We start from the raw sequence: 16,479 nt of genomic DNA, 5'->3' as shown, positions 1-16,479 counted from the left end.
CAGGGTGAGGGGAGGACAGGAAGTCTTAGTGCTATTTTCACATTATCTCAAAATACAAAAATAAAGTTTTAAGAAATGTAACAGCAAGCCTCCATTAACACAAACTTATAAATTAAAATCTCTTTACCATGAACCCTCAACAAACAAGTCAAACCAATTTTCACTATATTTCCCTATAGTTCAATTGTGCGGTGATTTTCTAATGTTTCTTATATTAGTGTAAAATGCATGGGAGGAAAAGTCAAGTAAAAGGCAACATACACTGAAAACAAAAAATAAAAACAAATTTAAGCTCAAATTTAAAAGAAAAAAAGAGATGGATAAACAGATGCTTAACACAAGGACGCAATTGCCCCCAAGACAGTTGGCAGTGTCTCTAAGGTCATTTGGATGCTTTTGAACTGTGGTGTTGGAGAAGACTCTTGAGAGTCCCTTGGACTGCAAGGAGATCCAACCAGTCCATTCTGAAGGAGATCAACCCTGGGGTTTCTTTGGAGGGAATGATGCTGCAACTCCAGTACTTTGGCAACCTCATGTGAAGATTTGACTCATTGGAAAAGACTCTGATGCTGGGAGGGATTGAGGGCAGGAGGAGAAGGGGACGTCAGAGGATGAGATGGCTGGATGGCATCATGGACTCCATGGACCTGAGTCTGGGTGAACTCCGGGAGATGGTGATGACAGGGAGGCCTGGCGTGCTGCGATTCATGGGGTCGCAAAGTGTTGGACACGACTGAGCGACTGAACTGAACTGAACTGAACTAAGGTCGTTTTATATAATCTTAAAATTCTTACTTGCATTAGATCATCAGACAAAAAGAAAACGTGTTTAACGTATTAAAGTACTGCCTTAATGCTGTACTTAGAAAGAAGGGAAATTTCATGCTTTGTCTCACTGCAGTGGCAATCCATTGGTTCAAATTCTAATTTTAGTCTCGGATACATGGATACTCAGAAGTACTCGTAAGTTTTAGCAAAATGAGTTTTAAAAATTATACGAATTCTCATTTAATCAATTTTATGTTCACTGTGAAGACTAGATTTTTTAATGTAAGTTGATGCCTAAAATGTTCACTAGATTTATATATTGTACTGAGTACAATTTCTTTAAATGATGTAATGACTGTGCTTTCCAAACTGATCTCAATTCCCAGTACCCTCAAAGCCCTAAATGAAGTGTCTGATGTGAACAGGAATCACAAACAAATAGTGAAGTGCATGGTCAACAGCTGGCATTTTAATGGAGTATCTGAGGGATAAAACTATTGTTGCTTAAATAAACTTTCTCCTATCAGAAAAATAAGTTATTTTTTCTAAGTTTTTCTTGATGGGAAAATTTTTTTTTTGTAAAAAGCATAGCTTGTTTTAAGCGGAAGATCTCTAAACTATAAGTGATTTCCTTGTAACAATTATGTTAAAATGGTTAAATGTATGGTTAATCATAGCCTAATGATCACGTTCAAACTTGATAATCTACTACAATGACAGTAAATATGGCATGAAAAAAACCCTTTCAGTCAATAATGCTATAAAATCAGAAGAAACTAAATGAGACTCAACAAAGATGGGGAGAAGGCAATGCATCACCGGCATCATCAGCTCAACAATAACAACTAATATTTACTGAGCTCTTATAATGTGCCAGACACTGTTCTAAATGATCTACAAATATTATCCTGTTTAATCCTCAAGTTGATGCCACGAGGTAAGTCAGAGACAGGCTTTTCTGGAGGCTGAAGGAGGACACTGAGGCATCGCCTGCTTTCTCTTCTAGTGAAGACGGGGCTACAAGAGCCAGATGAGCTCAGTATTTGTGAATATTACCTTAAATGAAGATGCAGAAACTGCTGAACACAATCACTTCTGGAAGACTGATAGAAGCTCAAAAAGACTTGTGACATAGCAATAAATGAGTTGCTTCCACCCAATCTGGACAGTTAATGACACGGTGAGCTCTATGCCCCTCAAGCTCTATACCCAGGGGCCCGGGCCCAGCCCCAAGGTATACTCTGGCAAGCCAACACAGCTCCATCAACTTCTATATGATTGGATACATATATCAGCAAATAATAGGGGCATTGTCTGCATACCCTCTTCTTGTCAATCTATAACCTCAGGGCAGAAAGAGCAAGCTCAGACATAGTGAGGTTAAACAACTTGCACATGGCTATCTGGACCAAAAGCTATAGGTCTAGAGGGAAAAAAAACAAAGAATAAAAAAAGCACATTCATTTGTACACTCATGTTCATAGCAGCATTATTCACAATAGTCAAAAGGTAGAAGCAACTCAAGTTCCTACTAACAGATGAATGGATAAACAAAATGTAATATATACACACAATGGATTGTTATTCAGCCTTAAAAGGCAGGAAATGCTGACAGATACTACAACATGGATGAATTCTCTTGAAGATTGTTATGCTGAGCAAGCCACCAAAGGGCAAACATACGGTTCCACTTACATCAGATACCTAGAGTAATCAAATTCAAAGAGATATAAAGTAGAATGGTGACTGCCAACGCCTAGGGACTGTGTGAAGGATCTGGGTTTTTACACTAACTGCAATGAAAAGACACTAAAGTAAATAAAGACACTATGTTATATAAGATAAGGGACAGCAAAATCAAAGTTGCATTTTTAAAAGATCAGAAATAATACAGAAATTAGAGATGTTCCAACATGTGATTTTCTCCCTACTAAGTCAACCCTTTCTCAGAACCAGACTTTAGCATCAGGAAACCTAAGTTTCTAGGTTTATGTAAGTTATTTAACCATTATCTCTAATACAGTCCATTCTAAAAGATTTCTGCTGCTGCTAAGTCGCTTCAGTGTCCGACTCTGTGCTACCCCATGGATGGCAGCCAACCAGGCTCCCCCGTCCCTGGGATTCTCCAGGCAAGAACACTAAGGCCCCCTAAAACTGAAAAAGCTTTGAGTCCTACTCTCTCACCTGTTTTGGCACTCAGAGTCCAGACAAAGGAGAAACCCAGGTACTTCTGCAAATACCTGTTCTCAGAGACAGAGGCTTTACTCCAGCAATGGCTGCCTAATAATGCACGTGGCACTTGGCCCTCCCAGCCACAAGCAGAAAGTAGCAGTCTAGAACGTCCACCAGCTATTACTTAACTAGCCACGTCTTAGTTTACTTTGTTTCAAGGAATTTTGCATCCACAATGCAGGAGGAAAGGAGAGTGAATGTAGGGATTGTTGTAAACTGATTTTTTTCTTTCTCTGCATATTATACTAAATATATTTAACATTTTAGTGAAACGAAGGTGAAATCTATGAGGCCTCTGCGACGTCAATGTTTTTAACAAATATAAATATTATATGGCTTAGACTAGTAGGGTTTGAAATTCACAACCCAGCTATGTTTGTAACAGGTCTCAAAATGAGGAAGTTAGATCCAACAGTCCTGCAGGCAGCACAATTACCTGCTCCCAAAATATTACTGGTGATTTGATAAACCGGCATACACTGCCTTGGATAAGCAGATGTGTCCCCTGAAAGCTAACTGTAGTCCTCAGAGGACAAGTCACAGAGAAAACACCTGAACAGGGTGCCTAGGGCGCAGCAGCTCCACAACCCTGCCCTGCTCTGTGCTCTCCAGATCCACGGTCTGGTCACCAGACAGAGAAAGGTACCAACCTCTGGCTCTGTGAACAAGGAAAGCAAAAGGAGAACCCAACTCTTCAAATTCAACTAAATGATGAAGCCATTTTCATTTAACGGCACAAAACAACTTAGCAACCTTTCGCACATTATTCTTGGAAACAATCTGCAAAACTCTTATTATCAACATAATATTAATTTTAAACCACTGCCATTCATTTTTATAGAAATGCCTTAAGATCTCGTATTTTAGCATCAAAGTAGTAGGCCCAGATACCACTGGGCAAACAGGATTAAAGGTGAAGGCATGACCTTTGAAATAACAAGAGGCAGTAACTTCTCCCTGCTTTCAAGACTTCTAAAAGATGTCAATTTCATGCAACTGAAAGTAATACAATCTCAACACAAGAACATACAGAAAGTCCAAGTGAAGTTGAAGCTAGACCAGGTAGAGCGGGAAACCAAGACGCATAAATGTTGTAGACAAAAAGAACCAGTCTTCAGTGCTGCCTGATCTGAGACAGACAACGACGATGTTTAAACTCAAGCTACTTTAACAAGAACAAAGCAGAAGAAGCAATCTGACCTCAGAAGGGGTCAAGATCCAAATCCTGTCTCTGAAACCAGCTGTACAAACAAGCTGTTACAAACACAATTTCCTAAGCCTCTGAGCATACTGATGCGTAAAAAATTTACAATATAACACATAATTTAAGATAATAATGTAATTAAAAAGTGACTCCAAAGTGCTAAATACTAAACAAAATAAGAAGGAAGAGATGATAACAACTGGAGGGTAGGAAAGTACCTACCTTGATGACACATAATAAGCAAGTATTAAAAAAAAAACCACCATATACATACCATATATTTAAACTAATTAAGATATAAAGATTGTATTCCCTTTAAAATGTTTCTTTTTACAGTGACCTTCAACTGAACAAAAACAAATACTGAATCCTGAAGACTGCCCTCTTCTAAAAGAAATTCATACGCTGTCCCACCAGTTACCAGCAGTGGGAAGCAGAGAGTCGCCGCAGCTGGGAGCCAAGAGCCCCCACACCTGCTCTTCACCTGTCGGAGTGAACTTAAGGCAAATCCCAGCCCCAGCTATATTTTATCACAAGAGCTCTGTCCCATCTCAGGAACTGGCTTTGTATTCTCACTCCTCGGTGTAGAGGGAATTTGCTGGATTACAACAGGGATAGCACCCCCTCCCCCTTAATAATCTGGGAACCATTATCTTATAAGAACACTGTCAAATCACAAGAGACTGACTACATAAGTAACAGTTTCTCTATACAAGGCAAAATCATGCAACTTTAGAAAAAAAATTTGCAGATTCTTATATGAAACAGTGTTATGTTATAGTGTTAGGAAAAACACGAGGTAGAAGGGAGGCACAGTATTAAACGCTCTTTTTAAATGACTTCAACTCTATGTTAAATACAAAGTCATGCGGAACTTATTATCAGGTATCAAAATTTATTATAATATGGCGCTTTCACAGGGACAAATAGGTCAATGAAACGAGAGACGAGATTAAGAATCCTAAGCATTTTTAGGATCATGAAATAAGATAGAAGAGGCATTACAAAATTCTGAGGCAACAACAAATTCAATAAAAGATGCTGGAATAAGTAATTATCCATATGGAGAAAAAAATGAGACTGCTACCTCACCTCATTCATAAAAATATAAACTCCAAATGTATTTGTCTTATATATGAAAAAAACCTTCAAAACTATTAGAAAAAAAACAGAATAATAATATAAGTGAAGAATGGACAAAAGATACATTAATCTAAAATACAAAAAGAAAAAAATCTGAAGAGTCATTATGAAAACATGCTAAGCCTCATTAAGTACTCAGGGAAATATAAATTAAAATAAAATAGCATGAGATTCGGAGAAGGCAATGGCACCCCACTCCAGTACTCTTGCCTGGAAAATCCCATGGACGGAGGAGCCTGGTAGGCTGCAGTCCATGGGGTCACGAAGAGTCAGACGCTTACTGAGCGACTTCCCTTTCACTTTTCACTTTCATGCATTGGAGAAGGAAATGGCAACCCATTTCAGTGTTCTTGCCTGAAGAATCCGAGGGATGGTGGAGCCTGGTGGGCTGCCATCTGTGGGGTCGCCCAGAGTCAGACACGACTGAAGCGACTTAGCAGCAGCAGCAGCATGAGATTAGTAAAAAATTTTAGTCTGAACATACCAAGTGTCCCGGCGTTGAAGACAATGTAAGGAAATGGAGGTAGAAAGAAGTATAGTCATTTACTGTTTACAGGATTACAAATTTCTAGTATGGTGTATAGAATAATTTTGATTGTGGTCAAACTCAAAATGAGCACTACCCTATGAATCACTATGAATAATTATTCCGATTTTAATTACAGCCTAGAAAGCTGGCACATATGCTCAGAAAGAACATGTGGTAGAATTCCCAATGCAGCATCATGGGTAACAGCAAAGAGAAAATGCTTTTCAAGCACTCCAGATGTCCACTGATTGGTAAAAGAATAAACATATAATATGGAGTAGTATTCTGTGGAAGTATACTGCAAGTATTACCAAGCAGTAAAAGTGAGTGATGGAGGTATATATTTATTAACATGGTGCCATCTCATCAATAAACAAATAGCAAAATGTAACAAAGTAAATGTAAACACATGTAAGACAATGTTTATGTTGTTTTTGGAAACATCAATACATAGCACAACTAGAAAAACAGGACTAGATACACAGTACACTTGATACAGCAGCTGCCTCTTCTCAGGAGGCAGTGATGATCAGGGTCAGAGGTACAGAGAGAGGATGGGGAATAAGATGAGGGAGAGAATATTAGAGATTTCATCAATAATATAGTGCTAGAATGACTCATTGGAAAAGACCCTGACGCTGGGAAGGACTGAGGGCAGGAGGAGCAGGGGACAGCAAAGGATGAGATGATTGGATGGCATCACCGACTCGATGCACATGAGTTTGAGCAAGCGCCAGGAGTTGGTGATGGACAGGGAGGCCTGGTGTGCTGCAGTCCTGGGGTTGCAAAGAGTCGGACACGACTGAGCGACTGAACTGACTGACAGTGGTGGAAAAATCGTTTACTCCAAAGATCTAAATAAAATACTAACATCTGCTTTAGGTGGCATTGCATGGTATTTTATTATTATTTTATCCTCTGTACTATTATGTAATTTGCTAGTATATTGTTTACAATGCACAGAAAGTGGCTGAAAGGAAACATAACAAAATGATAAGAATATTCTACTTTGGGTAATGAGGACAAAACTTTTTTTTTTTTTTGGTTGCTGCTGTACTTTATTTTTGAATTTTTTCAGAATTGGGGAAAATTTTACATGTACAGATAGTGACTAGGTTCCATGCAGTTCTGATTCACATAAACTCACACATATACTTTTGCATCTAAAGGTGCTAAGCAACCAAAATACAAGCCTATCTTGAAACACCTAAATTTTCATAAAAAATTAATGTAGAAACAAGATAACAAAACTCTTTTCTATAAACAATATTCTAGTCTTTGAGAAAGGATAAAGAAGAAAAAGGTTCCTTAAAGACTATAGACTATTAATGTTTACACCTCTAATTGTACAAAAACATAGGAAAGCTTTGTAAGAAACAAATTTGTCGCACACTCTAGTACAAGTTTTTATATTATCATGATAAATATTTTGTGTAAAACATTTGAAATTGGAGTATAGCGAGAAAGTAATAAAACCTGCAATTGTACTCCATCAGAAAACAAAATGCTAACTTCTATTTTCTGTAATGAATATCAAACAACTTAACCTTGTCAAACCTCAGTTTTCCCATTTGTACTAATAACATGAATATCATACCATGCCTATCTCAGGGGGAGTGGAAATCAATACAGTAAGGAAGTTCAACAGGCAAAAATATGCAGGTCTGCTTTGCTGGAGGGTGCAGAGCAAGAAGCAAGTGCCAAGCTCTAGCCATAGCAGGCATCAGCGGTATAATTAAACTGAATGTGGAAAGCCTCATTTGATCACCAAGGGAAGAAAGGAAATAGTCTTAAAAGATAGCAACCATAATATAATGAAAACAGAACTTTTTGTTAATGAACAGACCAAAAAAAATAAATGAACTTTAAATACTGATACTAAATAATGACACAACAAAAGGATTCCTACAGCAATGGTTTCAAGAAATGGTCACTTTCACTTAAAAAATTGTAAAGCACTACATGTGAGCTACAACCATTTATGTACACAGACACAATACATCAAAAAAGCACAAAAGTCGAGACAGGTGGATTAGAACACTGAACTGTTTTCTCCAAAATGTTTTTTTCTTTTTTTTAATCATTTTGTACCCACTCAGTGAATAGTCATTCTTGCTTGTCTCAGTTCACAAACAGAAGGGGGTGACTTAGAAGTGAGACAGCCCAGTTAAGTGACCAACCAAGCCAAATCAACCTAACAGCAGGGCTTAGAGCCGGGAAGTTCTCAGGTCTACAACATTGCTATATCAGCTTTTAAATTAAACAAGCAGCAGAAGAAATAATAAGCCCCAAATTTCAAACACCATCTTACCAGGGTGATGTCTCGAGAAGCTGCAGCTGCACTCATATGCAAACTAGGCTGCCTTACGGAACTGCTACAATCAAGGGCTCGAGCAAATGTCCCAACAGCACTGGATAAACCATAACAACAAAGAGGAAAGGTTAAGGCACTGTTGTTCTTTTATCTCGGAAAAAAAAAAAAAATCTGGGTAGTAAATGAACAATTGTAATAGCCAAACACGTTCTTTGATGTTTAAGAATCAAATATCAGATTAAAAAGTGTCTTCTTTACAATTTAAGAAATGACAAGCCAATTCACTATACATTATAGGTCATTATAATTAAATTAAGCTTGTGTGGCATTAACAAGGGAAAGATCTATAGTGAAATTTCATGTAGTTAACAATTTGGTATACAACTGTGTTTCAAAAATGAGAAATATATTAGATGCAGAATTTGACTATTACTGTAAAGCAAGTTGTGACCACCTTTTTAGCCCAAATGGTGAAATTCCAGTAATGTTTTTCCCTTGAAATGAGATATTATCAACTGTAGCAACTTATTACAACTGTAGTTACATATTCCTTTGGGGAATATGAAAGATTTCCAAGAAAAACAATTATCACAGTACTGATTTAAATTTAATGATTTAGAAGGCGTTCCCATATATAGAGAACTCTAACTTCAAGAAATAAAACATAAAGAGAAGATTTCCTGCTTGTAGTCTACGCTTTAACACGTTAGCTGAGGAAGGATTTTTTTTTTAAGGTTTTAATTAAAATATAAAACACGTGCAAAAAGTACACATTGTACCACTCTTTCGTTACCACAAAGTCAATGCATCCACGTCACCAGCATGCAGGTCGAGACCCGGATCCTGACAGCACTCAAGAGACTCTTTGTGTTCCTTCCCAGTCACTACGGTTCCCCAAGGGGAGCAAGCATCCCAGATTCTAACACCCAAGACGACTTTTGCTCAACAGAGAACTTGAACAGAACACGCACTGTGCACTCTTCATAACCTGCTACTTTTGTTCAAAACCATGTTTGTGGGTTCAGCCGTGCTGCCGGCTGTAGCTGTGTTCATTCATCTTCCTTGCTGTGGAGCATTACTTGGCTTGGTGTCCCACCCCAACCCTACTGTTGATGAAGAGTACGATAGCACAGCTGAACAGTACCGCTACTACAGATAGTACCACTGCTGCCATCTGTATGCGTATCTTTTGGCACACAGATGTACGCATTTCTGCTGGGTATATATTTAGGACGGAAACTTCAGGGATGTGTGTGTTAGATAACAGTTTTCCAAAGCAGCTATACCAACTTGAGCTACAACCAATAGGATATGTGGGTACTGGTTGCCCCACCTCTTCACCAATGCTTGGCACTGGAATGTGCAGTGGTCCTTAACTGGGTCTTAATTTGTACTTAGTTTTCTTTTTTTTTTTTAAACAAAACTTGAAAAAGATACTGGTAGTATCTCCTTGGTGCCTCTCATGCTGGCTTCAAGAAAAAAAGAAATCATGGCCCTTGGCAATCAGGAAAAGGAAAGAACAATAAATCTGAAACTGCAAAGCCTACTAAATAAACCAAACTCCAGGTAACCTGTCTGGAGACTCCAGCAACTCCACCAATGATTCAGTCCCTAATCTTCAGTCTCGTCTGTTTCACTGACTGGCTCCTCCCCAGCAATGTACACTAACCAAGGCTCTTCACCTAATCAGTTAGTGGCCAGGCACGTGGGCTCTGGAGTCTGAATGCCTAGCCACCAGTAACAGTGCCTAACTTCCATGGTGACCAACACTGTCAACAGTACAAAGGATGGCTAAGGGCTTCTGTCCTTGGCATTATGACAAACAGTCAACAAAAAAATTAGAGAATATAATGGAGATGATTAGAATCATGACAAGATCTACCTCATTCTAATATTTTGCCATGTTTGAAGCAATAAGTGTATACTGTACAGTACAGGGAAATACAGCCATTACTCTGTAATAACTTTAGATGGAATATAATCTATAAAAATACTGAAACACTGTGTTTTACACTTGAAACTAATATACTATTGTAAATCAAATATATTTCAATAAAATAAATAAATCAAAAACTAAGCTAAAAAGATAATATTTTGCCACATCTGGTTCATTCATTAAGGAAATAAATACTATAATTTCGTTAGAGCCCCCTATACATTCCCAGAACTCGTACATGCATACATAATATGCACGTGCATACATAAGCCCATTAATGAAATAATACGCCATTGTTTGCATACTGTAAACTTTTCTTTTTTTAAAGTCTTTATTGAATTTGTTACGATATTGCTTCTAATTTTTTGGTGACAGACATGTGGGATCTTAACTCCCCAACTAGGGTTTTAACCCACACCTTACTCACATGTGGTTGCAATCAGAGGGTCACATTATTATTTATACCTGAAAAGTCCCTCATGTGCTTAAAGGAGATCACTACTTTAATTAAAGATATGGGATTTCAGCTGTTGAATTTCTTCTTTATAATTTTTCTTAGTGCTGAAATTTTTACAACGGGCATTTATTTTCTTAATAAAAATCTATTTTCATTTTTAAAACAAAAACTAATGCCAATAAATCAGTATTATCAAAATAAATAAATCATAGTATTTAGGAAGTAATGTGATACATGTTAGGCTTTCTTACATAGAAGAATACAACCAATGAAAAAAAGCAGAACACAAAAGAAAGGAAAACTCATAAATTTTCTATGAATTCTTTTATATTACACATATGTGTGTGTCTGTGTGTATGTGTATCTTGACTAAACAGTGCCATACTCACCGGGCTACAACTAAAAATTGGTCAATCTGTCGGTCTGTAAGTGGGCTATTTGGGTCCCAAACTTTCACTTCCAATTTTGACTGTTCTCTCTCATCTGATTCTCCTGTCCAAGAACAAAGAAAACGGAGTCTTATTATTCTAAGGCACATACACTGTCACATACGATTGATGACTGTGGTCACCACGACACTAAAACTGTAAGGTAAATGTTCATGGTCTGTGTACATCTCTTCAGATAGCAGATGTAGAACACTCTGTAAAGAGAATGTTGATAACACAACCAAACTAATCATGTGATGTCTTCACTTAGTCTTTCCTGAGTATTCGTATGTGTGAGACTCCAAGCCTTGCTAAGGGAGATAGAGACAGAAAAGAAAGCTCTCTTGCAAGACATTCAAACAACGGTAAAACTTACTCATAAAGAACTATGATACAAACGAATAGGAATAGGTGTCACAGAGACATACACATATGATTGCAAGATTCTGAAGAGGAGAGAAATCATTTCAGGCTAGCTAGGGAATGATGTCATGCGGGAGGAGGCATTCCTACTAAAAAACTGAAGGGTGTGGATGCACAGGCAGGGGGAGAGAACTGAAAGTAAATGAGAATGGGAACAAAGTCGTGGGGTTTTAAGATGTTCTAGAAAAGTAGCAAACTTTGTCAGGAATGCGTGTATCAAAGGGAACGAGGAGAGATATAGCTTTAAGAAGTGGGTTATAAAAATACCACTGAAGATGCTGCACAGGTTTTCTGGATAGATGTCTGTTTGGAAGTAATACGAAGCCCTTGCCTTCTTAGCAGGAGAGTGTCAAAACGAGAGCCAAATTTCACATCTCACACTTAGCAATGGAGTGATTTCCTCTACAGATACGTGATACAGACAGAGAGACAAGGTATTGACAGTGACAATAAAGAGCCCAGAGAGAAATTTAGGGACATCAGTGACAGACGGGTATCGCGGGAAGGTTTCCAGTCTTGAGAATTACATAGACGGGGTTGGCACTAACAGAAAGAAGGAACAATCAAGAGACTGAGGAAAAGACTGAGGCTAATACAAGATGCTTTCTTTTAGGAATGTGTCACAGGGAGATAGAACCATCATGCAAGATTTCATGTTAGGACAAAGGAGAGTAATGGACTTGGCAGACAACTGGATTCTAATTTACAGCTATGAATTTCCTATCGGGCTAGGGGCTGGTCTGGGCTTTGTTTTGGGTTTGATCACGGCATCTTAATATCAAGCAGAATGACAGTCTATGAGGCTGAACATCCCCTGGTGACTGATGAATGCAGGCTATGGGCTTATAATGGGTTCCTTCCTAGGCCAGGAGGAAGCAGGAGCTGACGTTCAGAAGGAGAAAGGGGGACAGCAGAATCCCCACCCACCCATCTGCAGTCTCCTAATTACAGCCACTGCTCTCAGCTGCAGGGTGTGGGGGCAGGCCTGTCCATCTCGCTCCCTTTTCAAAGGCAGGTAGGTAACCAAAAAGTAAATTGCCACCACCAACAAAAGAAGCACAAAAAGACCAGGGTGAATACTAGTCCAGAGACATACAAGGTATTTAAAAGGATTTTGGTTTTCATTATTTTTTCTTACAACACATGCTGAGCTACAACATTTAACTGATTCATTTTAAAAAACCAGTTACAAACCCAAAAGTCTGTAAACATGAAACTTTTGAAAGAAAAATAAAGCAATTTTACTTCCTTGTATCTTCAATAAACACATTTTTAAGTAAGATCAACAGTAACAGTAAAATATATATATATTAAATCTACATTTGTAATCTATATTTTCAAATAATATAAAATGAAATGAAGATGATATTCAATATGAAGCCCCTTCTATTATATATTCCAGGATGTAAGGCTAATAAAACTGATATTGACTTTTCAAATTCAAGTTAGTTAAATTGATAAACTTCAATCCTATCCATACATTTTGTAGCATACAGAATAAAGAGAATTCAGTATAAGAATTCTAAATAAATTTGCTATAAACAATAATAAAACACTCTTGAGTATCTTTCTACTAATAACTGAAACATATAATACCATGGGATGGGAACAAAAATAACAAGAACAACAAAAATACAGCATGTTCTATTTAAAGTCACTCTAGAGAATTCCCCATTTTGGATTCACCACATAATACATTTATATCAGTTTAATCCCTTTTCACAAGGGAAAATCTTTTAAGAAGCTCTAGAATCTGTATAACCAAATACTCAACAAAGCTAACAGCAAGCTGGAGAAAGGTCTTGGGGAACGTACTATGAGCCTGAGACAGAACCAACATGAATTCTATGCTCTGGCCATGTCCATTCGAGTCACTGCAAGAATCTCACTTTCCTCCTCCGTTTATGATAATCTGGGCAATTCCAATCTGCTCCGGTCCCACATTCACCCGTGAAGATCTCTCTAATCTGTGAATTCCCACAAACTGTATTTACCAACTAATTACATGATTACATAAAGCATCCTATCTTTTGCTTCATATGTTCCTCTTCATAATTTTGAAAAAATATAGATTCAGCAATGATTTTAAATGTTCGCTCTAACCCTTCAACTACAGTTTAAGATTTCTAGAAAGTAATGACAAACTACTTCTTAAAAATGCCCCCGAAGAGCACAAAATGTTCTTCAAAGACTGGAAGAACTAAGCCTGTATGAAGATGGCATCTTACACATCCTTTGACGGACAATTAGAGATATTCTTTGTTCTAAATATAATTCATTTTCTCTACAACAACCATCAGAATATATTATATTCAATTCAGAAACACAGATGCCATTTATCACCATTTTTATTAACGCTATAAAAGTTCTGGGCATTGTTTTAAGTTATTCATCAAAGGAATAAGTTACTAGAAACAAATACTATGTGATATAACGTCTATGTGGAATCTTAAATGCCAAACTCATAAATACAGAGTAGAATGGTGGTGATAGGGGCTGGAACGGGGGCAGAAGGGAGAAGGGAGATTTTGCTTCAGGAGACACCACAGTACGTAATGTGCAGCATAGTGAGTACAGACAGTAATACTTTTATTATCAACATAAACTTCAAAGTTGCTAGGAGCCTAGATCTTTCTTCAGTTCAATAGTTCAGTCATGTCCAACTCTTTGCGACCCCATGAACTGAAGCACATCAGGCCTCCTTGTCCATCACCAACTCCGGGAGTTCACTTAGACTCACGTCCACCGAGTCGGTGATGCCATCCAGCCATCTCATCCTATGTTGTCCACTTCCCCTCCTGCCCTCAATCCCTCTCAGATCTTTGTTACCACCACAAAAAGAAGTAATAATTATATGACATGATAGATAGCTAATGCTTTGGTGGTAATCAAACTGCACCATATAAATGTAATCATATGAAAACATTGAACATACACTGTTATATGACAATTATATCTTAATAAAAATAGGTTTTAAAAATAAATTATAAGAAAAGTGAAAAAAAAAATGAATATATAAAACTGAATGTCATTCCAAAGAGAATGAAAACAAAAATGTGAAAAAAAAAAATTAGATAAGTAAATCACATATATTATGGCAAAAAAATATAAAACAGTAAGAAAGAAAATTGAAAGTGGTGTTAGTGGTAAAGAATCTATCTGCCAGTGCAGGAGACATTAGAGACATGGGTTCAAACCGTAGGGTCCAGGAGACTGCCTGGAGAAAGGAATGGCCCACTCCAGTATTGTTGTCTGGAGGATCCCATGGACAGGGGAGCCTAGTGGCTACCGTCCCTGGGCTCTCAGAAAGTTGGACATGACAGAAGCAACTTAGCACTCAGCGCTCATGTTTATATAAAGAAATTACAAGACCTTCAGAAAATATAAGATGACAAGTACAGAAGATTTAAAAACCCTCAGTTCAGTTCAGTTCAGGTGCTCAATCGTATCTGCCTCTTAGCGACCCCATGGACTCTAGCACACCAGACTTCCCTGTCCATCACCAACTCCCAGAGTTTGTTCAAACTCATGTCCATCAAGTTAGTGATACTACCCAACCATCTTATCCTCTGTCCTCCCCTTCTCCTCCTGCTTTCAATCTTTCCCAGCATCAGGGTCTTTTCCAAGGAGTCAATTCTTCACATCAGGTGACCAAAGTATTGGAGTTTCAGCCTCAGCATCAGTCCTTCCATTGAACACCCAGGACTGATCTCCTTTAGGATGGACTGGTTGGATCTCCTTGCAGTCCAAGGGACTCTCAAAGAGTCTTCTCCAACACCACAGTTCAAAAGCATCAAATCTTCAGCACTCAGGTTTCTTTATAATCCAACTCTCACATCCATACATGACTACTGGAAAAACCACAGCCTTGACTAGACAGACCTTTGTTGGCAAAGTAATGTCTCTGCTTTTTAATATGCTGTCTAGGTTGGTCATAGCTTTTCCTCTAAGGAGCAAGTGTCTTTTAATTTCATGGCTGCAGTCACCACGTGCAGCGATTTTGGAGCCCCCCAAAATAAAGTCTCTCACTGTTTCCCCATCTATTTGCCATGAAGTGATGGGACCGGATGTCATGAACTTAGTTTTCTGAATGTTGAGCTTTAAGCCAGCTTTTCCACTCTCCTCTTTCATCAAGAGGCTCTTTAGTTCTTCTTCACTCTCTGCCATAAGGGTGGTGTCATCTGCATATCTGAGGTTACTGATATCTCTCCCAGCAATCTTGATTCCAGCTTGTGCCTCATTCAGCCTACCATTTTGCAGGATGTACTCTGCATATAAGTTAAATAAGCAGGGTGACAATATACAGACTTGACGTACTCCTTTCCTGATTGGAACCACTCTATTGCTCCACGTCTGGTTCTAACTGTTGGTTCTTGACCTGCATACAGATTTCTCAGGAGGCAGGTAAGATGGTCTGATATTCCCATCTCTTTCAGAATTTTCCACAGTTTATTGTGATCCACACAGTCAAAGGCTTTGGCATAGTCAATAAAGCAGAAATAGATGTTTTTTCTGGAACTCTCTTGCTTTTTCAATGATCCAACGGATGTTGGCAATTTGATCTCTGGTTCCTCTGCCTTTTCGAAATCCAGCTTGAACATCAGGAAGTTCCTGGTTCATGTATTGCTGAAGCCTGGCTTGGAGAATTTTGAGCATTACTTTACTAACATGTGAGATGAGTGCAATTATGCAGTAGTTTGAGCATTCTTTGGCATTGCCTTTCTTTGGGATTGGAATGAAAATTGACCTTTTCCAGTCCTGTGGCCGCTGCTGAGTTTTCCAAATTTGCTAGCATACTGAGTGCAACACTTTCATAGCATCATCTTTAGGATCTGAAACAGCACAAATGGAATTCTATTGCCTCCACTAGCTTTGTTTGTAGTAATGCTTCCTAATACCCATTTGACTTTGCATTCCAGGATGTCTGGCTCTAGTCCAGTGATCACATTATCGTGGTTATCTGGGTCATGAGGATCTTTATGGTATACTTCTTCTGTGTATTCTTGCCACCTCTTCTTAATATCTTCTGCTTCTGTTAGGTCCAT

The 16,479-nt window shown here is 38.2% G+C and overlaps 1 protein-coding gene across 1 annotated transcript in view; it reads right to left on the bottom strand.

The window, feature by feature from the left end:
* Window positions 1-16,479, bottom strand: part of MTA3 (metastasis associated 1 family member 3) — a 168,250-nt gene that overhangs the window by 54,992 nt on the left and 96,779 nt on the right. Inside the window, exons 7-8 of the mRNA XM_052648380.1 lie at window positions 10,973-11,075; window positions 8,188-8,287 (exon numbers count right to left, since the gene is read on the bottom strand). Coding sequence (XP_052504340.1) covers window positions 8,188-8,287; window positions 10,973-11,075 — 203 coding nt within the window. The remainder of the gene's footprint in view (window positions 1-8,187; window positions 8,288-10,972; window positions 11,076-16,479) is intronic.

Source organism: Budorcas taxicolor, chromosome 11, assembly GCF_023091745.1.
Source record: "Budorcas taxicolor isolate Tak-1 chromosome 11, Takin1.1, whole genome shotgun sequence".
Taxonomy (NCBI): Eukaryota; Metazoa; Chordata; class Mammalia; order Artiodactyla; family Bovidae; genus Budorcas; species Budorcas taxicolor.
This window is presented reverse-complemented; position numbering and strand designations above follow the sequence as displayed.